This window comes from Penicillium verrucosum (genome assembly GCF_028828655.1).
Source record: "Penicillium verrucosum strain IBT 35672 chromosome Unknown utg000002l_segment0_segment0, whole genome shotgun sequence".
Taxonomy (NCBI): domain Eukaryota; kingdom Fungi; phylum Ascomycota; class Eurotiomycetes; order Eurotiales; family Aspergillaceae; genus Penicillium; species Penicillium verrucosum.
The window spans coordinates 5,272,936-5,297,898 of record NW_026643211.1 but is presented as its reverse complement, the minus strand read 5'-3'; the positions used below and the strand labels follow the sequence as shown (position 1 = coordinate 5,297,898).

At 49.0% G+C, this 24,963-nt stretch overlaps 10 protein-coding genes across 10 annotated transcripts; 5 read left to right on the top strand and 5 right to left on the bottom strand.

Moving 5' to 3' along the window:
* Positions 1-843: 843 nt before the first annotated feature.
* On the bottom strand, positions 844-3,103 carry N7516_007608 (MDR family MFS transporter; the record flags this gene model as incomplete). Its single annotated transcript, XM_057220328.1, has 10 exons — positions 844-888; positions 953-1,221; positions 1,301-1,456; positions 1,538-1,697; positions 1,757-1,798; positions 1,859-2,239; positions 2,303-2,344; positions 2,413-2,778; positions 2,863-2,925; positions 2,984-3,103. 10 exons carry the CDS (start codon positions 3,101-3,103, stop codon positions 844-846), a joined length of 1,644 nt encoding a protein of 547 aa, XP_057074419.1.
* A 1,681-nt stretch (positions 3,104-4,784) lies between these two features.
* N7516_007607 (HIT family protein) lies at positions 4,785-6,885 on the top strand (the record flags this gene model as incomplete). The annotated part of the gene is made up of 3 exons (XM_057220327.1): positions 4,785-5,287; positions 5,353-5,643; positions 6,345-6,885. 3 exons carry the CDS (start codon positions 4,785-4,787, stop codon positions 6,883-6,885), a joined length of 1,335 nt encoding a protein of 444 aa, XP_057074418.1.
* A 1,101-nt stretch (positions 6,886-7,986) lies between these two features.
* Positions 7,987-8,674, bottom strand: N7516_007606 (HD domain-containing protein; the record flags this gene model as incomplete). The annotated part of the gene is made up of 2 exons (XM_057220326.1): positions 7,987-8,588; positions 8,638-8,674. 2 exons carry the CDS (start codon positions 8,672-8,674, stop codon positions 7,987-7,989), a joined length of 639 nt encoding a protein of 212 aa, XP_057074417.1.
* Positions 8,675-8,872: 198 nt separating this feature from the next.
* On the top strand, positions 8,873-10,784 carry N7516_007605 (uncharacterized protein; the record flags this gene model as incomplete). The annotated part of the gene is made up of 2 exons (XM_057220325.1): positions 8,873-9,106; positions 9,165-10,784. 2 exons carry the CDS (start codon positions 8,873-8,875, stop codon positions 10,782-10,784), a joined length of 1,854 nt encoding a protein of 617 aa, XP_057074416.1.
* A 1,006-nt stretch (positions 10,785-11,790) lies between these two features.
* N7516_007604 (uncharacterized protein) lies at positions 11,791-13,105 on the top strand (the record flags this gene model as incomplete). Its single annotated transcript, XM_057220324.1, has 4 exons — positions 11,791-11,973; positions 12,059-12,178; positions 12,250-12,623; positions 12,688-13,105. The coding sequence occupies 4 exons, from the start codon at positions 11,791-11,793 to the stop codon at positions 13,103-13,105; spliced, it is 1,095 nt and encodes a 364-aa protein (XP_057074415.1).
* A 2,263-nt stretch (positions 13,106-15,368) lies between these two features.
* On the top strand, positions 15,369-16,959 carry N7516_007603 (uncharacterized protein; the record flags this gene model as incomplete). The annotated part of the gene is made up of 7 exons (XM_057220323.1): positions 15,369-15,521; positions 15,595-15,681; positions 15,743-15,820; positions 15,874-16,185; positions 16,255-16,371; positions 16,424-16,621; positions 16,678-16,959. 7 exons carry the CDS (start codon positions 15,369-15,371, stop codon positions 16,957-16,959), a joined length of 1,227 nt encoding a protein of 408 aa, XP_057074414.1.
* Positions 16,960-17,393: 434 nt separating this feature from the next.
* On the bottom strand, positions 17,394-18,467 carry N7516_007602 (uncharacterized protein; the record flags this gene model as incomplete). The annotated part of the gene is made up of 1 exon (XM_057220322.1): positions 17,394-18,467. One exon carries the CDS (start codon positions 18,465-18,467, stop codon positions 17,394-17,396), a length of 1,074 nt encoding a protein of 357 aa, XP_057074413.1.
* Positions 18,468-18,718: 251 nt separating this feature from the next.
* Positions 18,719-19,262, bottom strand: N7516_007601 (CoA-binding protein; the record flags this gene model as incomplete). The annotated part of the gene is made up of 2 exons (XM_057220321.1): positions 19,162-19,262; positions 18,719-19,098 (listed from the first exon to the last, which is right to left on the bottom strand). The coding sequence occupies exons 1-2, from the start codon at positions 19,244-19,246 to the stop codon at positions 18,719-18,721; spliced, it is 465 nt and encodes a 154-aa protein (XP_057074412.1). The 5' UTR covers positions 19,247-19,262.
* A 196-nt stretch (positions 19,263-19,458) lies between these two features.
* Positions 19,459-22,188, top strand: N7516_007600 (Rad4 family protein; the record flags this gene model as incomplete). Its single annotated transcript, XM_057220320.1, has 1 exon — positions 19,459-22,188. The coding sequence occupies one exon, from the start codon at positions 19,459-19,461 to the stop codon at positions 22,186-22,188; it is 2,730 nt and encodes a 909-aa protein (XP_057074411.1).
* Positions 22,189-22,812: 624 nt separating this feature from the next.
* Positions 22,813-24,286, bottom strand: N7516_007599 (intradiol ring-cleavage dioxygenase; the record flags this gene model as incomplete). Its single annotated transcript, XM_057220319.1, has 5 exons — positions 22,813-23,258; positions 23,400-23,565; positions 23,638-23,780; positions 23,831-23,983; positions 24,037-24,286. 5 exons carry the CDS (start codon positions 24,284-24,286, stop codon positions 22,813-22,815), a joined length of 1,158 nt encoding a protein of 385 aa, XP_057074410.1.
* Positions 24,287-24,963: the final 677 nt, after the last annotated feature.

Below are 24,963 nucleotides of genomic sequence, written 5' to 3'. Positions count from 1 at the left end.
CAGTTCCATCTACATACACGAGTGCGCCCATAGTGCATATAGGAGGAGGCCTGATTGGACCACGCGCGGGCGTGCATTTCCAACTTCGCCCTTCGAGCCTCACACTGCCTTCCACCTCTCCTGTGAACGCCGTCTATATAATGTCCCCCACGAGAAAATCCCCAGAGGATCTCTACAACTAATGTCATCCCCGCTCCTGTGGAAGGAATCTTCAACAGCGTCTGTCATTTAAAGGAGGGGCCTCCACCACTCCAGATCCTCCGGTCTTATCTTACAAAACATTCTACAGCGATGTTGCGCCATGCGCCTGATGGAGCAGACTCCAGCGCGACCTCGATGGTGGACCGAAGCGACGACCATCACAGAGCGCACTCTTCCGCCATCACCAAGAAAGAACGCGCGTCGCAAATCGACGACCTTGGCTTTGTCCAAGCATAAGCCAAGCTAGGTTTGATACCTCAAAGTACCTGAGATCGGGGTCTAGTACTAGAGGCTTAAAGCAGCGGAAGGATGTGATATACAAGCTCATTTGTAACTCGTCTCGACTCGTCGAAGTTGTCATCCATGGATGTCCTGCTATTGGCTTAGTAGCCAGTCTTAAATATCTCCCTTCGCTCGCAGATGCTTGAAGTAATACATGGTCATGGAAATCTTCTCCTTTCTTCTACTTTAAGTACCACAACAGCAAGTTCTTGATAAGACCGGCAACGCAATGTCCGTAGTACAAAACACAAAATATGTAGCTCCATCAATCATGGGCTAACTACCTAGGCAAGGCAGAAGTGACAAACTTTTCCTGTACCTCAATCCATAATAACGATAGATCACCTCTATCCGGAAGTTTCAAGCCTTTTCGTCCCCAGAATCCGCTCCCTTCAACTTCGTTTTCTACAAAATCAGTTGATTAGTTCACATAATTGCATCCAAGTACCCCAAAAGGAATGAAGCTTACCCCCAAAGACGGCGTAAGAACAAAACTCAATATCCCAGCCACCAAAAAGAACAACCACACATTGCTCATCGCATCTGTGATTTGCGGCGCTACTAGCGCTCGATCCGACTCCGACAGCGCCTTATACGTCTGGCTACTAGTACCAGCAACAAGGTTGGAGATATCGGCCGCACTCAGCTTGGGAATCACCTGCGACACTTTTTGCAATGCAATATTCTGATAAATTGATCCACACATTGCGAGGAAGATGACCATGCCGAGGTCTTGGGCTATATGTGTAGAAATTATGGTTAGTGTATCTGGTATTTAGATTTAACAGGACCATATTAGTGTCTGAAACTCTCTTACAGATAGCCATTACGCCCACGGCATTCGAGATATCTCTTGGAGCAACAAGAGATTGTACAACGGGGAACCCGGCGACGACGTAGCAGCCTGCTCCGGAGCCGACAAGAATGGAGTAGCCGTAGATCCTGGCGTTGGAGGTGTGAATATCTGCAGTGTCTATATTTTTTTCCTTCTCATTAGTGGTCATTCTATCTGCGCGTTATGTTGCAAAACAAATAACAAAGGAGGGAGACGAACACATCAAGGCCGTTCCAGCAACGACGAGGGTACTACCGAAGATATGCCATGGCAGGATATAAGGTAACTTCGGCATCAATGCCCCATTTGCCATGGCGAAAATGACCATGGAGATGATGAAGGGAAGCAGGCGAACTCCTGCATCCAAGGGACCGTCTCCCTATCCAAGAGCATACTGTCAGTTATATATACCCACGGGAATAAGTACGCGCCACATACCCGTGAGAACTGAAAGAACAACGGAATATAGTAAGTCATTGCCTAGGCACCATTGTTAGTATTCGATAGTCCTATTTATTGATACGACAGGGAACAACACACCAGCACAATACCCGATACCAAGAACATCTGAACTTGCAGATTTACCAAGATAGGCCGGCGGAGGAAATGGGCTGGATAGAGCCGATGCTCCTTCTCCACGCCTGGATGTAACTTCGCCACAACAGTACAGACAAGTAGGAGCACCCCCGCTACAATCCAGAGGGCAATTTCACTCCCGGAGCTCCAGGAATACAACGTGCCACCGAACGTAATCGCCATCACCAGACAGGTAGCTCCTGCAAGGAAAGTAGTCGTCATCACCCAGTCTATCATACGGCACTTTTCTGCCCAGATTTTGAGCGGCTGGGGGTTCACGCTTGGGATAAGGAAGAGGTAGGCGGGGGCGAAGGCGGCTCCAATCGGGAGGTTTATATAAAACGCCTAGAATACGGATATGTTAAAGATGGCTCCAAAAGGAAAGCGTCAGACGGTATGAGAACGTACCCATCGCCAGGTCGCAGAACTATCTGCAAAAGCGCCGCCGACCTATCCATCAACCGCCATGGTCAGTCATGCTGTAGAAAAGAAAAAGGCAAGTGATGAACTGAACTTACCACCGGACCTAGAACACTTCCGATTCCCCAGATAACAGTGCTGCCAGCCATATAAATAGGTCTCTCTTTGAGCGAAGTCAACATCGCCACAAAACTCAACGTCCCCGAGTACATCCCCGATCCTCCCACGCCGGCGATGACACGACCAACCACGAGGGCAGTCATATTCGGTGCTGCGCCACACACAGCGCTTCCAATTTCAAACAGCGCGATATTAAACAGATAGACATGTTTGGCGTTGAACACTCCATAGACCTTGCCCCATGGCAAAACACACATGGTACCGAGAGCAAAGCCGACTCCGATCCATGGGAGGAGGGAGACTTCGCCGAATAGGTCGAGAATCACGGGTTGGATGTCGGCGACCTATACCATTATTATATGCTGTTAGCTAATTCCATTTGGACGGGTCTAGTATGGGAAGCTGGTGGGAGAAGTATGAGGACGCACGATGGTGTTGTCCAATGCGAAGAGAAATGTTGTCGAGATCATGGAGGCGTATGCAATGGCCCACTGCATGTCAATTAGCTGCCAATTTTACTCCACAAAGAGTAATAGAGCGATACAGTACCTTCCATCCATGAATTGGACGAGGCGATGTCTCCTTAGGGACATCATTCTCGCTAGAGTCGGTGCTCGCAAGGATACCATTGCTACCTTGATTTTCTGGGTCCGCATCCATAGCAGGCATGATGAAAGGGGAGTAAGTATTACAGATTGTTTATACTATGCGAGAATTCAGGAAAGAACCATTGACGGGGGCGTTGCTGCTTCTATGGGTTGATTTTATATAGAATGCCCAAAGGGGCAGTTAGGGCTCCGAGCGGCCGCTCCAACTCCGTGCCTTGGCGCCTCGGTGGCCGCCCCAAGTCCGTATAAGCTCACCCTTACGCGTCACTCTTTGTTGTGATGTCCATTCGCCTTCTTCGACGTCACCATCCTCACCTCTGACTTGTGAGCTGTCATTCCCTCAGGAATCCGTCGCGAATGGGCGCGCAGATACTCCTGAAGGAGCCCCCGATAGTCCTGCGGCCGGTACGGGACGAACCACTCCTCAAAAACAGTATTTTTCCGACGGGGATTTAGACCAAGATCTCTCATGAGAATGTCTAGGTACTAAGCCATGCAAGCAATCCCTGTCAGCATTTGCATATCAATAGTCTGGTACCAACCACTTATGCGGTAACGGGTGGCCATCTCACCGAGATATAATCGTAAATAAGATACGAGCGGTTCTTCCCCAGTTCAATATATCGCTTGCTTCCGAGTCCATTCATTGAATGTCGCTGTCTCTAACTCCATCGCCCCCTGCCCAGGGACATTCATCCAGTTGTTCAGAAATGCAAACTCCCACAATGCTAAGAGTTCCACTGCCAGTAGTGTGAAGGCAGCGGAGCTCTAAGCATAGCACGACCAATGATAAGGGAAGTTGAATTGGGTGCAGCACCACAAACCACAAACAAACTGCAGACCCGACCTCAAATAGAACAATGGCGGCCAGAAATACCCATTTCATAGGGAACAATTTGTAGAGCGTCCCAACCATCGACTGGAAAACATAGGTGGTGAGAAGATAGGCAGAGGCATACCAGCCCACTGCATCCAATTCTATGAAACACGAGCATGTAACAATCTAGCTACAGGGTACTTGAGGGGCAAGAAAAGAAAAGATGATCTGCTAGCAAGTGGTGTCTTCTCTCGGCCTAACATGAACCAGTCATGAAAACCACACATTGACACAACTTTACCTGTAAGGTTATTTTGTGGATATCTGACACATGGGGCTTTCTAGAAAACTCAATTTTCGATAGAATTTTCGATAGGCTCGGGACTAAGGCGAGGCTACGACCTCGGGAGGGGTGAAGGTGTGGGGGGTGGCTTTGTGGCTACGAGTTAAAGTCAGTTTAAATTAAACTACGCGGTTCTTAAATTCTCTTTTTCCCATGCAAAACTCGGTGTGCGACTATGGATTCTTGACAGAAACACCTGGGCACCTTGATATCTTTAGGGATTCGGGGTTCGTATCGGGCTGTCAATAGTTTACACTTCAAGATATTAGGAGAGGGAGCGATCCCCAATATGTGCAGATCTGGAGATACGCCACCAGCTATAATTTTCGTTCATGTACGACAATATAAAACATAGTTATTTAATACGCGTGTATCTAATTAGGGGCTCATTTCTCTCTAGACACGATTTAAAGATGCACTCTGTGACTTATGCGAGCATGGTGGAAACTATTGAAGTTTGTTTCTCCACCCCGAATTCCAACCAGGTCTGACAGAGAATTTCAACCTTTTAATATAAGTTACACTCTCACCTTGTTTCTCGCAATTTGGTCAATCTCCTTGAATCTTACAACTTATTCAAACATGTCATGGCCTCGATCGCAGCTTTCGGAATTTGGTGATCAAACATGGTGCCCCTCATGGTTTCATCAGCATGAACAATTCTGTCTCACTCAACTATGGAATCTTAGAATTCCGGGGTGGAGTCGCGGAAGTCCTGCGACACAGGCTTGTGCAGTGATCAAGGAGCATCTAAGAGATCTTTCATCATTCACGGTTCTGGATATCTGCGCCGGTGCTGGTGGGCCTGCTCCAGTCCTCGAATCGGAGCTTAATAAAGAGAGAAAGGATCCCGTTCAGTTTGTTTTGAGCGATCTCTATCCCCATATTAAAGAGTGGGAGAGGATCTCGAAGAAACATAAAAACGTGACATATATCGGGACCCCCGTCGACGCTCGAGCGGTTCCCCGATTTGCAGCGACCTCGAAGAAAGAGTGTCGAATTTTCAATCTTTGTTTCCACCATTTCGACGATAAAGATGCAGCGGGAATTCTGAAGAATGCAATTGAGTCCGCCGACTCATTTATGTCAGTTGCCTTTTTACCCTAAGGTTCAGTATTCACGAAGCTAATCTGATTGCTTTTCTCTTTAGCGTATTCGAAATCGGAGCACGAGACGTTTGGACTTGCCTATGCTCGCTTATCATGTTCTTTTGGACTTTCTTGGTAACTCTTATTTGGTACTGGAACTCGCCTATTCATCTATTTTATACGTTTATCTTACCTGTGGCACCTCTGGCGATTGGGATCGATGGGTTCATCTCCTGCCTCCGAACCCGCACAGCAAAGGAAACCTGGCAACTGCTGGATCAGCCAAGCCTTGACCTCACCAACTGGACCTTCCACAGCGGGCGAAAAGTTGTTTTGTTTCCTTTTATCACTTTGTATTACTATGCTGGTGTCAAATCAGAATAGAAACTCTCCTTGATTGCGATCTGTCCAAATAGTATATACTCCTGGCCTCGGTCAGGTACTCATGGTGATTTGAGAGACCTACAAATCCCCTACATCTCCCTGTTACAGGGGCTTCTGCAAGGAATCGTATGCGTTATTCGTGACAACCCGTATATGGCAAAGGTGTGGGGATTTGAGGCAGTATAAACCCCGATCAATGGGTGGTAATGGGTGTCTGATCTGTGAATGGGATAAATAAGACATGTCTTGAAGAACACCCGATCTCCAACTTTGTCAAAGTTACGTCCACTCCGAAACCAAATCCCCCCCCTAAAACTGGGTACCACCAAAGCGGATGATCTTGATATCTGATAAGTGCTTATCGACATATCGCCCGACATCACCGGAAAACCACCGGAACTTCCCTAATTCACCACAATATCCCATATCCAACACCCGAAATGTCACCTCTTAAAGCCGCCACGACGCCAATCTATTTTGGCTCCTTCATTGTTACACCACAGGTAAATCTCTCATAACCATAAAAACCCCCAGTCTCCTCAACCAAAACCAACCAGTGGTCATTACAGCACAGAAGCAGTCATAGACACAAACAAACACAACGATTAACATGACTAACCCTAGCACACCAACACCTGGGCATAACTAACAACTTACTTCCAAACCTCAGGTGTTCTACACAACCCCCCCTAACCTTCGCCCTGGTAAACCTGAAACCCATCCTCCCGGGCCACGTCCTAGTCTCCCCACGTCGCGTCGTCCCACGCGTCACAGACCTCACCCCCGCCGAAACAAGCGACCTCTTCCTAACAGTGCGACGTGTGGGCCGCATGGTCGAGCGCGTATACGGTGCCACGAGCTTGAACATCGCCATTCAGGACGGCGTGCACGCCGGCCAGAGCGTGCCACATGTCCATGCGCATATCATTCCGCGCAAGGCGGCTGATCTGGATCATGCCGGTGGCACAGATGCGATTTATGACTTGCTTGATGGGGATGAGGGAGATTTAGGGAGGGTGTTTAAGAACACCGTTCCTACGGAAGAGGGGAGTCAGTCAGCCGAAATTGGAAATGGAAATGCTGTGGATTCAGGGAGGAGGTCTAGGTTCCCGGTTGTGGATAATGAGGCACGCAAGCCTCGTGGTGAAGAGGATATGAGGGCCGAGGCTGAGATGTTGGCGCTGGAGATGGAGAATGTGCCTCTTGATTAATTGGGTCTGTGTCTTGGGTATGAAGGTCCAGGGCAATTGTATACGTATGATTCTAATAGAGAGCAGATATGACAGTCCACCAGTAAGGGAGATGCTTGAAGAAGTCCTGGACGGCCCTGCTGCTCGGGTCATTGGTGACCTGTTAATAGATCAGGAAGGGGACATTGTCCTACACCACGATATCGTGCATATCTGAGAAGACGTTTCGAAAAGCCATTCCGGAGTGATTTATTCCTGAACACTGGCCAAATTCCCTCCAATTCTCGGGAAGGAGGACATTGATCAATTTATCTTGTCAATCACCAAACACTAAGTTGCAAGCGGGAGGTCACAAGCCAAATTCCTCACTCTCGTCATCATCTTGTTGTCGGGCCACTCGAGCTCTAATGTGGCCTCTGAACTATCAGGTGTCTCGGCTGAGTATCTTGATCCTCGACCACATCTAGTTTGAACCGGCCAAGGTCCTCGTTTCCTTAAACGGATTAGGTTTCACTCGACATCGCGTTATTCCCTCTGCCGAAGCCTCAATGGCTTGGGGGGTTTTCTTTAAACATCATCCGAGTAGCTCGTCGCAGAAGCCCTACATAAGTCATCCTCATAGAACTTTTCGAAATCTTCAAGAGAGGGTTAACTTCATTTCGGCGTAGCTTCGCATCTCGTGTCAGACTGGATTCTGTATACCTTTCGAAGTGACCATGTTGTTTCGATATCGGCCGCTCCCCTGTGGCTAAATGGTTGAACCGCGAAGCTGCGGTCCTATGGCACCGGGCGAACTTTGAGAGTAAGATCGACTATGGTATAAGGACTATGGTATAAGCACAAATAACCAATGTGTGTTCCTCCCCCGCTCTCTAAAAAAGGCGAGGTAGAACGACACGTACTTACCAGACATCAAATATAGTGAAAATGAAATAATACGCCTAAAGCGTTTCAGAAATCATGTGTTCTCGTAACTCGTCCTCTATGGTATCTAAAATACCGGGGAAAAAAAAGAAATGCAAAGGTAAAAATGAAGAAACAAACGCCGAAAACGCATTGGGTCTCAGTGCATGCATGTCCCATCACCCATTTCCTGCGATAACGCGCCAAGCGCATGCATGTCTATGCTTTGTTCGGTCTCCCCAGAATAACCTCATCGGCCCATTTCTGAATCGGTTCCAACTGAATGCGTTCCCTGACATGGATGAACTCAGTGAGATCAACCTTATGCACGCGCTCATATTCAACCATCTGCAACAGCAGCTCCATCTTGTCAATATCATGCACGAATATGGCCTCGTCAGTCGTGTTCGCCTCGTATTCCTCAAAGATTTCCTTGATTTCCTTGCCCGAAAGGGCGCCTCCAGGGACCTTGCCGAGGAGGGTAGTGGTAATGTAATCCATAACGGAGGCCTCGCGGCGAGCCTTCTCGGGCTTAGTGACGGGGTCGACTGGAGTGATATCGCCGACAAGCGCCTCGGCCATGTCATGGATCAAGGCCATCTTTATGCAGCGCGGGATGTTGATCTTCTCTGCCAGGGACGGCGGGGCCATCATCGTCATGATCGACATGCGGTACATATGGTCAGAGATTGACTCGCCATGATCGATGCCGAAGCGGCGCCAGCCTTCGCGCTTAGTGGTCTTAAGGCGCTCGATCAAGTGGAAGAAGGGGACAGGTGACGTAGAGTTCTCCTCTGGAGGGTAAGGGAGGGTAGAGAGCACTACAGTTATCAGCTTTGCGGGGTCTAAGAAGAGGGGTTTGAGGCTTACCCGTCTCAGGGGTCCATGTAGAGTTGTCGGAGCCCATGGCTGATGTCTTTGGAGAGAGAGAGAATGACTGAGAGAAAGAAAGAAACACAACCAAAGAGGGTAACTGGGAAAAACAAAAAAACAAACTACAACCTTGGAACCAGCGCGGGACTAGTATAGGCTGCAAACAGTGCAAACTTTTGTTATCTATGTTTACTCTCCGGCGCCTGTTTGCTAAAGTCCCCTTGGACACAGGATGGCTGCGACAAGGCCTGTTCGGCCGAAACCCCTGGACTGGCCTGGCCCCTCACATTTGGATGTATTTATTCGCAACCTGAAGCTGTTACATCTAGATCAACGCGAGGATTGGCCCGGTATATCCCTCCGCGCCTTGACCTCAACATCACAGAACCAACGGAACCGAACCCGACTGATAGAATGGGCTCTATACCACCTCTACGCGATTTGGGATCCGGAGACCGCGCAAAATGTACAGTTACTTGATTGCCAGCTTCGAAGTTTCTGAACTTTACTGACATCCCCTGCAGAAACTCCGGCCCTTCTTCCCCCCGTTAGAGCCTCTACAGTCTGTTAACCTCCGCGCGGCCTTGTTTCGGTGTCTGGGCGAATTGAAGAAGAATGGCGATCTGGGAAGGGAGATTATTCTTCGAAAAACCATGCTGGATGATTGCAAGGGCGATAAATTCGAGGAGCTGCTCGCTGGCTTCTCCGCCGCCGTTCTCCGTAGAGTTGTGGCGGTGTCCGCGGACCAGACGCTTTTGAATCCCGCCATGGAGCTTTCGACTACGACCGCCATGACCCTAACCGACTATCAGAATCTCCTACCGCTCATTCTTGCGCACCAAGTATCTCTCGGTTCTGCGGGAGAACGCCATGCCCGAGTTAGAGAGGCGTATGATCGGTTCTCACAGCTGCTAGACGATAAAAAGGTCGAACTGACCGAACGTGCGAATCAAAAATCAAGTAATTGCTTGAATGATACGCAGGACGAGTCGGAGAGCTTGGTGCGTGAGTTACAAACAAACTGGCTGGGCAGCGAAGAATGGGCCACCGCACTGCTCAAAGGTGGATCACAAAGCAGCACTGATGCCTTTCTGGAACTCCCTTTCTCTGCGGCATGGATGCGAGCAAAGGACTCAAATGTAGACAGTCTCGGCGGTGGGTTGAAGCAGGACCTGGTCCTTGATTTGGAGGCTCGGGTTCTACACCAACGAAGTCGACTACGCAAGTGGCATGAATACAACAAGTCCCTCTCAAAGAAAAGAGGCCCCAACGAAATGAGCACAGCCTCGCCTAAAGAACCACGTGTGTTATTCCGGGATCACCAGTCTCTCACAGTTGCTAGTATATCCAAATCCGTTCGCCAACCCGGGGATCGCGGACGGACGTTGAAAGGGCCAGAGAAATATCTCCTATCCTCTGTAAATGAGGCCCTATCCCGTATCAACGGCAAATCCCGCGCCAAGCCTGCAGTTTCCACACCGGAGGTTAAAACGAGCAGCAAACTACAATTCAAAAGCTCCCTGGAAATTGCCAGCTCGCCACCAACAGTGGCTGAAGATCACCACACCCCAGGTCATCCAACAGACTTGGAAACCTCAGGGTTGCAGCAAGAGCCTGATCCCAAGCAGAAGCACAAGCCACATCCAGAACCAGAGTACACCCCCTCCTCCTCTCCCCCAATCGTCCGCCTTCCCCCAGACCTCCCCTCATCAGGCGACGAGCCAGCCCAAGAACCAATCAAACGCACCCACACCTTAGCCGAGCGCACGCGCAGATCCATGTCCCTACTTCCACCCGTAGCCCACGAAGCGCCACGGCCACGCCGCAGACCCCGCTCATCATTCCCGGTCAACCAGTTCGTGACGCCGCGGAAGACCTCCGCGCACTCGACTCGTTCGAGGGGCGAGATCTCACGTGCCTCGACGCCACAGGATCAGCTGTTCGAGGAAGATGCTGAGTATGCGAGTGTCTTTAAGTCGCGGCCGCGTGTGGCTCTCAGTCCTATCTCGTCGCCGGCTGTGCATGTCAGTCCATCTTTTGAGGAAGAGAGCTTTGAATTGGATTATGAGGATGGGGATGAAAGCGAAAGTTGTGAGTGGGGGGATATTGATTCGCCTTTGGCTGCTCCACGATTGAGGGGCTAGGTTGTCAAAGTGTACACATGCACATATATGTACTTAGGGGTTTGTGTACGGAGTAAGCACAGTTCAATTGGCATATTAATAAATCTCCCGCCATGTCATACTTGCATCTTTTTTTTCTACTCGATTGATCAACACCGGGCGATATATTTACCGGCACGATTCAGGGCCTTCAGACGTCCAAATGATATGTAGGAAGCAACACTGTTGTTCAAGTAAACCCTGTGTATGCTGAACCCATATATGAGGAAGCAGTGTAGTTATTTCAATCAATTCACTAAGGTAATAATGATTCTTTTATTCGTTCGATGGGGCTCCTAAGTGACTACATATATAAGCCGAAGGATTCGGTAGAAAAGAAATAACATAAGCCCCAACGGGCACTAGCAGACTCTAACAGGATACTCTAAATTCTCATCTCTTCAATATATAACTAACTAGTTAACTATTTAGGTATTAATTTATTACGAAATAGCAATGGCTCACACGGATGGAGTGGGGGGTCGGGTATAATGTGGATGTTTTGGTCGTCAAACATGAAACGCGCATGTTAGAGATAAATTGGGGACCTCAGTTTCGAGACCTGCAATCTTTGAAAATACTTGCAAGTACTCATAACTAGTTAACTAGTTAGTTAGTTATACACTATCGTCACATAAATACAGCGATATTCAATATATAGAAAAAGAACTTATTTATTAGATCGTAGGAAAAGGAATCCGCGGCCATAATCAAGATCAAGATCCTAAAAAGACCTTGCCACGTTTCGCCAGTATGACAGAGATCAACTCTACAGGAGGCCCTTGCTCAGAATCTAGCGATCTTACTCGTCGGGCGTAAATGCTGTAATGAGCATTCGGCCCTACTTAGGCCCCAATATTTTCATGTCCGAGTGTACGGAGTACAAATTTTGCGGATGTTGTCCATGAAATTAAAAAGAAAATGATAATAAAATAGTAACAAAACGTCTTTCCTTTCGAGGAAGTTCTCCGACATCAACTTCTCCCTCATGGCACTTCCCTCGGACACACTCGTTCACTCCCTTGGTCATAATACCTTGGGAAAGATAGATATCGCTGTTCAATCGGTGCTTTTGGCTATTGTTTTTGTTTCCGTCGGTCTGCGGTTATGGTCACGACCATTGCAGTGGATTTCACTGCAATTGAATGATTTGTTGATTATACTTGCCATGGTAGGGTTATCTATTTGTTTCTTCTCAATCTGTGGCGCTGTGGGTTCCCCGCAATATCCCGACAAGACTAACTATAAGAGTATAGTTCTTTATGGTCGGTCGCTATGTGGTGGAAATCATCATGGTCGTGCTGTGTGGAATGGGGCTGCATTCCACCGAAGTAGCCCAGGTCGGAGGGTCCGAGGTTTTGGTCCAATTCCATCAGGTAGGTCACAACGAGTGGCATATGTTTGAATTAGATCGATTTTATGTTTCCCGGGCTAACCCTACTATCAGCTTACATATGCGGGTGATCTTCTCTGGGTCACGATAATCGCCTTGATCCAGTTGTCAGTTCTCAGCTATTATGTGCACAGATTTGGTCAGCGCACTATTACCTTGCTAGCATATGTCCTTGTGGGTCTATGTTCGTCTCTCTGGATTGCAGGCTTCTTTGCAACTGCGTTCTTCTGTACCCCGCCGAAAAGAATATGGCTTCCCGACACTCCGGGCCATTGCGGTGATCGCGAGATGCTGCATACCGGCGTCATTGCGAGTGAGACAATTCTTAGCTTCTTTATTGTCATTCTTCCTACCCCCTTGATATGGGATATGCCCATGTCGAAGACTAGGAAGACTTCACTGGCGTGTATCCAAGTGCTGGGGCTGGCGTGAGTAATCCGTGGACGTGTGCAGCGAATATACATTACATCCAGTGACTAACCAATAACCCAGCATTGTTACCATTATTGCTATCCGCATGAAAATCGACCTCGACATCGACCCAAAAGACCCAACCTATGGCTCTGCCAGGAAGTCAATACTGTCATGTATCGTGCCTCTCCTGGGAATAATTGTTGCCTGTCTCCCGACTCTGGAGCCAGCCATTCAAAGGATTTTCAGGATATCAGCGCTTCCCTCTCCAGCCCATACATCTATATATGATCCGACGTTTGCGAGATATTGGAAGACGACGGTTCTTTCGGGTAGAGGGATGGAGGAACCGGAGATGCCTCTAGTCAGTCTTGCGCAGCCTTTCGTGGCAAAGATGGGTTATCTTGCTCCTGGGGATATTCAGGTCACTTCTCATTGGGAGATTCATTCGTCGCGAGGTTCGGCGAGGTTTGATAAATCACCCGTACGGCAGGCCTGAGGTTTATATCGAGAAATGCGTGGCTTATACCTTGGGGCTGGTACCCAGAATATAAATATATTAAGCTGATGTCTTTTTTCCTATTCCATGGAAGTACGGTAGGTAGGTAATAAATGCCCTCGGTATAGACCACCCGAGATATAGTTTGCGCTTCCCACTTTCCAGTAGATTTAACGGTTGGCCCCTTTTTTGTTGCTTTCTTTGTGAGTACTGGGGATGTCAAATATATCAAATTTGAACGAAAAGGAGGTGATAAAAAAAAGGTCGGACCTAACTAAGACTTGCAAACGTCTGGAGAATATATATCTCAACTATGAAGACAACTCCAGCATATATAGATTTCCATACATCTTTTCGTTCCTCAAATTCTTTAGTATTACAGTATATACGTATTTACCACACTCAGGTAAAAAAAAAAAAAAGGCTATCCTGTCTTTGAGAATGTACCAAATAAGCCTAGAAAAGTGCGAACCTGTGCACACAATTAGTACATACGCTCAATCTGGAAAGAAGAGGTATGCTTTATATACGCCAGCCGCCTACATCCTTTATACTATCTCGGCCAATTGGCCTAGTGGTAAGGCATCCGTTTCCGGTGCGGGAGATCGTAGGTTCGAATCCTGCATTGGTCGTTAACTTTTTGCTTTTGTCCTCTACAGACATGTGGGACGGACACATTTTTGCATATTTGTTACATACTGCATGGATTAACTGATTGATTGACTTCATTGATGACGAGGGAGTGGAGGGAGAGAGGGGTTAGAGTCACATGCGGTTACATAGTTAGGGCTTGTATGCCAAGTAAGTGACTACCTAGCGATAGCGAGACATGGGCGGACACATATGGGTGTCAGAAATATAGAGGCTGGACCGAGTTAGACAAAGAACAAACACGTAATCAAATTTATATATAACATGCATGCCTCTAGGGCTGTGTATGTATGTACATAGACAGAACCAGTTGCTTTTTGTACTTGCCAGAATGGAATTTGGAACCACTAGTTAGATGGAATGAACATATAAACAAAACATATATATAACCAGCCAGCATTCATTCATTCCCCATGTTAATAATTTATGACATCGATCATGTTCTCAACAACAAATAAATGCTTTTTATATAGTCATTTACTCTTCCTGTTGGTGAATAATTCAATGAATGCGTGCGTGTGTGGTAGTTATGTGTGTGTGTAAATAAGTATGTATTGTATGTACATAAACTTCTCTCTCTCGCCATAATAACTAACTATGAGGAAGAAAAAGGCCCGCCCACCCAGCCCGCCCGCCAGCCACACAAGAACAAAAAGGAATAAACAAGCCCCAGCCGATAAAAAGGAGTACATACATATTTGTTCTCGAGTAACAAAAAGCAAAAAGATAACGACCAATGCAGGATTCGAACCTACGATCTCCCGCACCGGAAACGGATGCCTTACCACTAGGCCAATTGGCCGCCTTGTGTATCTCTTGATCAGAAAAAGGGCACGTGAGTAGAACAGACTTAGCGCGAGCTGTAACCCTAAATAATATACAGACAGCTACCTACATAAGCATGAAGGTATGCATGAGTATTGTTGTCTGCAGGTACCAGGTAAGACTTTAGGTGGGATTGCATTTGCATTGGCATTGAGAGCTACCACCATGAGGGGCAGTAAACAAATGCATGAGATCCTAAGCAGGAGAACTATAAGGTGGACGATGTCTTTCAGGAAGAAACAAACAACCCCTTGAGCAGGGCGTATTGTCCACCACCAATCAATTCCCAGAAAAAAGCCCGCGGGATTAAGGACCCAGGACCGAAGGATCAGTAGTGTAGGTCCGGGACCCTACATTATCTCCCACGATGAGCCAGGATCATCCCTTGCATAGCAGGAAGGTGAAATCATGATCGACGGGGAAATTTGTCGAGACCAAGCATTGGTGCATTCCAGTCAAAGGAGAAAAGAATTCAGCCACCTTATCAGAGCAGCGAAAGAAGCAACCAGATTGGCCGCGAGGGATGTTGATATCGCGGCACGGGCAGCGGAGGAGCAGGACGTGACGACGCCCCTTCATATCCCAGCTATGGCAGAATGTCACCAAGACGATCCGTTCTGAAAAGATTAAAGAAAGTCTGGAATCCCTGCAGGTGGCTCGCATTCTCGCAGACGCTCATTAATACCCCTTCTTGTTTTTTTAATTTACCTCATCCAGCTCCGTCGCTCGCCGACACTTCCTTTCTTTCAGCTCGATACTTGCAATACAGGTCTATACAGCCGACACAATGGTCAAGACTACTTATGCCCTTACGCTCTTTGCGGCCGTCAGCTTGGCGGCTCCCGTTGCTCAGCTGAATGGCCGTGCCGAGAAGCAGGATTCAGTTGAGCACAAGAACCTCATTGAAGATATCCCCATCCTTGGAAAGATGCTCGCAGGGGTATGTGCTTTTTAGTTTCATTGGGAGCCGAGGTACTAGAAGGGGAAAAGAACTAACATCAATCGACCGATAGAAGCAGGATGGCAAGCGCGAAGTGGCTCAGCCTCAGCACCACAACCTCATCGATGAGCTTCCCGTCGTGGGGGATTTCCTTGGCAACGTAAGTCTGGGCTGTGGTTTTGAATACAACTATAGGAGTACTAACCGAAGCCTCCGAATAGAACAAGCAGAACCAGCGCCGAGATGTCGCGGGGGATGGTATCAGTGGTTTGCCAGTCGTCGGAGAATTGTTTGGAAAGGTATATATTTCAAAGAACATTCATTTTAGGGTCGGGATATTAACGGAACTTAGCACACACATGCTGGCGGTCAAAATGGCATGAACAAGCGCCGCGGCTTCGGTCAAAACTATGGCCAGAACGCTGGTCAAAATGAAGGTCAGAACCATGGCCAAAACGCCGGGCAAAATGCCGGGCAAAATGAAGGTCAGAACTATGGCCAGAACGCCGGTCAGAATCGCGGCCAGAACAACGGCCAGAACAACGGCCAGAACAACGGCCAGAACAACGGCCAGAACAACGGCCAGAATGGCGGCAAAAACTGGAAGCGTGGCCTCGAAAACAGCCTCCGCACCATTCCCATCGTCGGGGATCTTTTCGAAAAGGTATGAGGACCAATTCCCAGTCATGGGAACAGCCACTAGAATAAGAGAACGAAGTCTGACACGACATAGAACAAGGATACACCCTCTCACCAGCAGACGGAAACTCCTGCCAAGCACCTCGAGACGCGCCAGGCAGGACATTCCAAGGGTGTCTTCGGTGTGCTGCAGTCTTTGACTAGCGGTAGTGTAAGTTCTTCTCCGACACGAATAATTATACAAGTGTTGATAATCCCACTAGCCCGTTACCAAGAGTCACAAGCGCGATGAGCCGGCCGCCTCCAAGGCCAACGAGGGCCAGCAGGGTAAGCCGAAGGGAGCCGAGAGCCCGGAAGGCAAAGAGAACGAGAGCTCTCGCGGCCTGCTCGGCGAATTAATGAGCGATGAAGGTCTCGGTTCCCTCAAAGGCAACTCTGAACATGGCTTCGGTCTTATCCCCGTACGTGCCACTCACAAACACAAAGCACATCAGTCACCAGGCTAACATTTGTCTAGATACGTCGTGACGCCAAGGAGCTTGAGGCCCGGCAAGCCCCCATCCAGGGATCCACACTCACTGGTGTTCTCCTCGAGGGCGGTGCTGTGGGCAAGGTCTCCAATTTCCTCTCTGGAGGTGCTAAGCCCAAATCCGGTGAGAGCTCCCCCACTGACATGAGTGACGGCTCTACTGCCGGTCCTCCAGACCCTGCGTCTGGTGCTGGTCCTCACTCTGGTCCTGGCTTTGCTGCTCAGCAGCAACAGCAACAGCAACAGGGGTCTGGTGCTGCTTCCGAGTAAGATACAGGAAGGACAGTTGGTTGTGTTTTGTGTATTTCTATCAATCGAACAGATTGGCTTAAGGATGCGTAATCTTATGCTGGGTTGTTGAGTTGTTATTCATTCGGCCAAACAATGTCATATGCTTTCATTGATTCAATAATAAACCGAAGGTTACAGTCCGTAAAACGAAGGCAATTTTGAAGTTCGGACACAGAAACCTGTAGCAAAACTCCGCTATGTAATGAGACAGGCAGACGAAGCTGCAAGGAGCGCACGCAAAGAACCAAAACATCGAAATCGTTAATCGTGGTCAAATCAAAACCGGCTTTTCCGGTCCGGATCACCCAGTTAATGAGCGCCATTGGGTGTGGGGGTATCAGGTCGTTACACGCGATGAAATCAAATACAGCCACTCGAGATGGAACAAAATACTCCGAAAGGCAAAGACAGGCCTAATCAGAGTCATCAAACATGTCCACATCGTCCACTACCACCGTCGTTCCCAACGCCTCCTTTCCTTCCCGGATCATAGCTTGTAGCTGCTTATTCAATCGTTGGATACTGGCATCTTCTTCTCGTTCCTTGCGGCGCATCTTAGCAGCCTGTCGCTGTATATCAGCAGAGGCAGGACTATCCCTCAACCGAGGGGATGGCAGATCCCCCTGTCCCTTCGTAGGCGAGTGGGCTCCGGTAGAAGAGTAAGCGACTCGTTTAGTGAGCCGGGGCATCACGGCAGATTTGCGGCGAGGACTAGATGCCTGGAAAGTGCGTCGTGTGCGGAGTGACGGGCTAGTAGCTAGCTCGCTGCTACCCACGAATGGATCCGAGCTCTCGGGTACCACAACCCAACTTCGGTCGACCTCGTCGTCTGGATATTGGCCAGGTACAGGTGTTGAGCAGAACGTGCCGGGGCTGTACATGTCTTTCTCGGTGGATGGGCTGGTTGAGGGCAGCCAGCTGGATTCGAGGGTTGTTGCTGGGCTGGATGACATGTCGTAGCCCTGTCCTCCTCCTGCGTAGAACCCTCGGAATGCGCCAGTCCAGCATAGATCGAGGACTTTGCTCACAGCTTTGATCACTGTTTGGCCCCAGCCTGTGGGTGTTGTGTTGTTGGGGCCATCAGGGCTTGCGGATATGATGTCAGAGTCACGGCGGCTGCGCTTGCGATTACCGTTGTAGTCTGATAGGTCTGCTGACTCGTCGCAAGAATCGAAGGAGGGTGGGAGGAAGGATTCGCGATATCGGTTTGGACGGTAATCAAGCTCGGCCGAAGCGTGGAAATCGTTGCCTCCGGTTACGCTTACTGAGCGGTAGCTAGGGTGGATCATCGGGGACTCGGTAAAATTGCACTCAAATTGCGATGAAAGTTTTTCTGTGTTACGACGTGGTCGCTTGCGACTGAGTGAGAGAGAATAGAGCGATGTGGAAGCTGTGGAGGTTGGGACTTGGAATAGCTGAGAGGGCGCATTGGAGAGGTCAAGTTTAGGTTGTGAAGCAGAGTTGAAGATAGCGTGCATGTCTGGCATTTTAAAAGAAAAGAAGGGAGTAAGACAGAATAAAGAAGAAAGATCAAAGATCAAAACATCCAAATCGGAGAAAAAAGAAGAAGAAGAGAAGAGTCAAGAAAAAAAAAAGAAAAAGCGAGAGGTTGGATATTTCATGTCAGAGGATTAGTCTTCTCTCTTCCTCTTTGTCTCACACTATTTAACCCCCCCCTACATGATATTCTCATATAACTAACATATATCACATATATCACATTTATCGCATATTGAAATTACAATCGCTGGCTAGTCCATTGTACTCCAGCTGCTTCCAATCCCTCATCACCATCAACTAACACACACCATCCCTCGCCGCCCTGTCCTCCATCTCCCGCAATCACCGCCTCAAAGTGGCCGTGAGCGTATTCCAACACTTGATCGTTAAAGGTACCAGGCTGTAACCAAACTGCAGGGATTCCCACTGAGTGCGCTTCTTCCAGGACCTTGAGGGTCACAGCTGGGGGAGTCACCACTGAGAGGGAAGTCTGCACCGGCGATGGCAAACTGGCGGGTGAGGGGACAGTATCATAAGCACGCGAGGGGAGGGTGATCTGCGCTGCTCGGGGATTGAGTGGTGTCACCGGTAGGGAGTGTTGATGATACCAGGCGAGGACTATAATGATTTAGTTTCTTCAGTTTACTGTACAAATGGCTAACCAAGAGGATGTTCCCCTACTCTTGTATCCGAACTTGTGAGTGTCATTGCTGGCCCCCCGCCACCGCAAAGCGGGGGAAGAGAAGAATCGCTTGACTGCTGCCATGGTAATTTGAATAAATCGAATAAATTGAATGGAATAGAATAAATTGTATCTGGTAGCCAAGTACTCCGTAGGTAATAGCAAATAGTTGGAAAGTTGAAAAGACAAGAAAACAAAGTGCAACCTCGGCCGATGACGACTTTATCTCCCTTCATCACCCATCTCCGACATTCGGCGAACCTCCTTGTTACTTCACGTCTTTCACATTCATTCGTATGCCACCATTTCTCCCTCGAAAACGCGTATCCTCTGAGGACCCGCCCCCGGCCAAGCGCCAGGCCCGGCCCGATAATGCTAAAGCCCTTCCCCAAGCTCCGTTCCACCTCTCCGACTCCGACTCCGATTCCAAATCATCTTTAAGCGACGCACCTGAAGGTCTCCTCAACAAGGACAATGTTCCTCATGAATCTGAGGAATCTGAGGATGAAGAAGAGGATATTGACTGGGAGGATGCGATAGACAATACTAGCGCCACTACACCTACTGTTACAGCCCCGGAGCTACAGGACCTGGAATTGACCCTGGATCAAAATGAGACACACGTGGCCGATCTTCTGGATGGTAAGAAAGGACCTAGTAAGATCGAACGCCAAATCCGGATCCAGACACATTGTATGCATGTTCAATGCTTGCTTTTCCACAACGCTATCCGCAATGCATGGAGCAACGACCCCAAAGTTCACGAGATACTGCGCAAAAACCTACCGGAAGGGATCCACAAGGAAGTCAAGAAATGGCGCATAGCATCGGGCCTAGAACTCCCAGAGCCAAAACCGGAACCGCCCAAGAGTAAGAAGAAAGGCAAAAAGGCCCAGAAGAATAAAGACTGGGGTGAAGAGTCCGGGCGCCTGGAACCAGGCCAGCCGGATATGAGCCGTGGCGATCCAATCATTATCCTGCTCAAGGTACTGGTCGCATACTGGAGGAAGCAGTTTCACATCACAGCACCAGGACTGCGAAAGTATGGATACCGACCGGTATCTGCTCTTGAGACTGCAATCACCGACTTTCGCGAGGAAGAACATGACCCAGAGCGGCATGGTGAGCGTATCGCCACACTTGACGAATTTCGCGCGGTCGCCGAGCGTATGCAGGGCTCGCGGGATGTTGGCGCGCAGCTGTTCACGGCTCTCGTCCGTGCTCTAGGCATTGAGGCTAGACTCGTGGCTAGTTTACAGCCGCTGGGTTTTGGTTGGACCAAGGGAGAAACCTACACACCTCTCACACCTTCCAAGGCAGATAAGGACCCCGATAATGAAGGGGAGTCGGAAGCATCCGAGCCTGAGACTGACGCAGCTGAAAATAAACCAGCGAAGAACAAGCGAAAACACTTTGACGAGGATCTACCATTTCCTATTTACTGGACCGAAGTTGCCTCACCCATCACGAATGAGATAATATCTGTCGACCCGCTTGTACTTTCCAACCCCGTGGCGCCATTTGCAGATACCGACCTACAAGCAAACTTCGAGCCACGCGGCGCAAAAGCAGACCGGGCCAAACAAGTCATATGCTACGTTGTCGCCCACTCGTCAGATGGCACTGCCAAAGAGGTCACAACAAGATACCTTCGACGGCGGACCTGGCCCGGGAAAACGAAGGGCCTCCGAATGCCTTTGGAAAAAGTACCCGTAGGTCCACGCGGGCACTACATCGCCTTCGACTGGTTCGGGATGGTAATGCGCGGGTACCAACGAGCTCGAAAGAGCAAAACAGCAGTCGACAAACTCGAAGAAACTCGAGATTTACAACCTAACCAACCCGAAAAGAAGAAAACAACGCAAACCGCCGACACTCTGCAAAGCCTCCGAACTTCCACCGAGTTCGTCCTGGAACGCTTCCTGCGCCGTGAAGAAGCCCTCCGGCCCGGCGCGGAACCCGTCCGAACCTTCATCGCCGGAAAAGGCGCCCGCGCTAAAGAAGAACCCGTCTTCCGACGAGCAGACGTGCTAAAATGCCTTTCCGCCGAAAGTTGGCACAAAGAAGGCCGCCAGACAAAACCAGGCGCCGTAGCTCTCAAGCGCGTACCCATCCGCGCCGTGACGCTCATACGTAAACGCGAAGTCGACGAACTGCACCGCCAGACCGGCGAGAAGCCCCTGCAAGGTCTATACGCGCGTGACCAGACGGAGTACATCGTCCCGCCACCCATTCAGGACGGCCACATCCCCAAGAACGAATATGGTAATATCGACTGTTTCGTGTCGAGTATGGTTCCCGCAGGCGCGGCGCATGTCCCCTTGCCTGGTACCGTCCGGGTATGTAAGAAGCTCGGCATTGACTACGCGGAGGCAGTGACGGGGTTCGAGTTTGGATCGAAGATGGCTGTGCCGGTTATTCAGGGTGTTGTTGTTGCGGCTGAGAATGAGGATCTACTTCGGGATGCTTGGAGGGTTGAGGCTGCGGAGAAGAGGAAGAGGGAAGAGCTTAAGGCGGAGAAGAAGATTCTGCAGACATGGAGGAAGTTTTTGTTTGGGTTACGGATTATGGAGCGGGTTAGGGATGAGTATGGGGGTGGAGATCCGGATGCTGATCGGGAGCGGGATTCGCATAACCCCTTCGCTGCACAGAAGAAGAAACAGGAGGAGGAATCGGATGATGATGGTGTTGATGAAGAAATGCCTGATCGGGAATCGTCATATAATGCGATTGATCATGGTGGTGGCTTTCTTCTTCCTGGACATGAAGATGATGCGGACGATGGGTTGATTGTCGAGCACCATGATCAGCAGCGGAGCCATGCAGGTCCGTCTCATACTGATGCTGATGACCCTGATGACCCTGATGACAATGAGCCATTCGAATCTGGATCTCCTGCTGCAAACTCCCCGCCTGTGTCTATTTCTTCGGATTCGGATGACGAGGTGGATAATGGCAAGGGTGATGACTCAGAACCTGAATACGCACCTCGCCCGACACGCCGAATGCGAGGCCAAGGTCGTTAAGGGAATGAATGTACCATCCATATGACTGTGTATTTTGTTACCAATGCCAGCAGTCCCTTCCGCCAAGTAAAATTGTTTGTAAATCCAGCATATAAACATCACTTATATCCATTCGAAGAAGGCACATGTAGTGCTGTGTAAGCATGAATGACTATGATACTGCCAAGATTGTCAGTTTGTAGTTCAAATGGAACATTTTTATAGCCAAGACATTTAGGCCTTCGGGGTCGAGAGAATCTGATATCGGTTGGCCTCACCTTTGCTGCTGATTCTCTATTCTCGTGAACAACCTGGGCGTTGTATCAATATTTTGCATGTTCCAAGGATGAGTGACGACTATGTAGTATTATTCTTTTTAAACAGCTTACCCATATATCTCTTTTCGAACCATGACTCTGTTATTCGTCAAGTTTGTAGAATATGTATATATATCATTGGGTTAGGAAACATTCCACAACACTATTGAATACAAGCTCGGCGCGAAGTGTAAGGCCAAACCTATCAGAAAAAATCTTTAACTATTGTGACGGCGTATACAACAAAATCCAGCCGAGGACATATTTAAACATCCCTGTGTGATCTACCCATTTACTATAGTTGAGAGACAAGCGCAAACCGTCTCATTTAGAAAGACGTAGCCGAGGCAGATGGGGCAGCACCGCTGGAGGAACCGCCAGGAGGAGAACCACCACCACCACCCATACCAGGACCGGAATTCTCATTCTCAACACCACCCTGCTCAGTGTAATAAGCTGCGGGGGAAACACTGGAGTCGACGGTCGGGTCCATACCAACTGAGATCCAAGCGAAGATTCCATCGGAGATATCATCGCCCAGATACACGTATTCCATGAACGGGTCAATGGTATCGAGCTCTTCGCCGAGAATGCTGTCATCGGAGTTGAGGGTGATCTCCTGTGTGTTGGTTGAGTACGGGGAAACCTCATCAGCGGCGGAAATAAGATCCTGGTCGAAGAAGATCTGCCCAACGTGCGACGAGTGCGACGAGTATAGACCGGAAAGGGTTCCGTTTGCGAGGACCTGGGTCTCGTTGGCTGGGTGGGTGAGGACTATTGATGAAGTTAGTACATATTGGTATGGTTTAGATTGGTAGAATTTGGGAAAGGCCATCCATGCAACGGAAAAAGAAACAGCAACGAAAAAAAATGACAATAACCATGAAGGGAAAATTCCGTATCTGGGTATCATACCGTGGATGTGAGTTGCGCGGCCGGTGTAATGACCTGGGAAGTTGGTTTGCATCTGGACAACACCCTCCCTGTTACTCTTCTGGATACCTCGATGGAAGGTTGTGTTGAGGTTAGTCTCATCCTCGGAGTTGCCGTTTCCACTGGCGACGACTCCAGAATAGACACCCTATTATGATTGACGTGAGCGGAACTGTTCGTACTGCAATACAGTGGGAATCAGGGTGAAGGGTTTACTTACGGTGGCGTTGCAGTGCCACAAGTCCATGTAGATCTCGGGAATGGGGTCGCAGGTGTTGGTGTTGATCAGCTGGATGTCCATGTAGAGAGGAATACCCTCCTGGGACTCGGCCATGTTGTCACGAACCAGTTCACCGGTGACATCTAAACCGCGTTAGTAACGTTCAACCATAAAACAGAGATGAGAAGCTAACAGTAAGGTCCCTGGGTGACATCGGGTGCAAGAATGCAGGTAGCATCAGTGCCAAACAACACATCGGGGTCGGTAGAAGGATCCACTCCTGTGAGGTTGGAGTGGTGCGAAGTATCCAGGGCGCTATCGGAGCGCGCCTTGAGCAAGTGGCTGGCTATCGAGTTGTTAGACTGTGATAGTGTTTGGACTTGACTTTTTAAAACATACTAGGCTGAAGACCAAGACGGCGACGGAGGTTCTTCACGGCCATGTGGCGACGGGCCACATTTCGGTTTTCCTGACCTCGACGCTGAAGACGAGAAGAACATTGCGCAAGGCTGCGTGAGTGAACAGGGGCACTTTTCAAGAATTCAGCCCGCTCAGCAGCTTCGGCTTTAACATCATGTCCCGGGTGAGCGGACACGATGCCAGTCAAAGCAGTCAGGCCGATGGCAACAACAGATGCGAGATGAACCATGATCGAGGTATTGAAGTAGTTAAAGTTGAATGTGAATGGGGAAGTTGAGGATACCACAGCTGGGTGTCGGGGTGTTTTATATCTTCCTGATGCCTATAACAAGACGGAGTATGGCTAGATTAAGGATAGACCCGCTTGAGAGAAACGATATTTTTTTATGAAGCTGACGAGGTACATGGGGTAGTCCTGCACCTGCATTGGCAAATGAAACGCGTAACATTTCTCATCGAGGAAGGGAATATAGATAACTGCAGGCCCCCGCAGTGGAACTTCAGCCATCCATTGAGAACATCGTCATAGTGTGAAGGACAGCAATTGCTTGCAGCTGATAGGACATCGTTAGATTGTGAAAGAGCCAAAGGCTTGATACAGCAGCAACCCTAACCAACTCTGATAAATCCACCGTCGATCATCCTGGTACTATTGTCCTGCCAAGAACAAACTAGCCATTGAGGGTTTCGGAATTTGACATGCGGGGAATTCAGGACGCGGCCCAAGGATGATATTCATAGAACAAGACTAGAGTGTGGCACTGGACTGTGGCACTAGATTGTGGCACTAGACCAAGTGATCGACCATGATGACGAGGACCACGAGGTGCCACTCATCCAATCCAGTACAGATCCGTCTAGAGTCTGTAGATGAGGAAGGAGTCTTCAAATGTAGAGGCATAACCG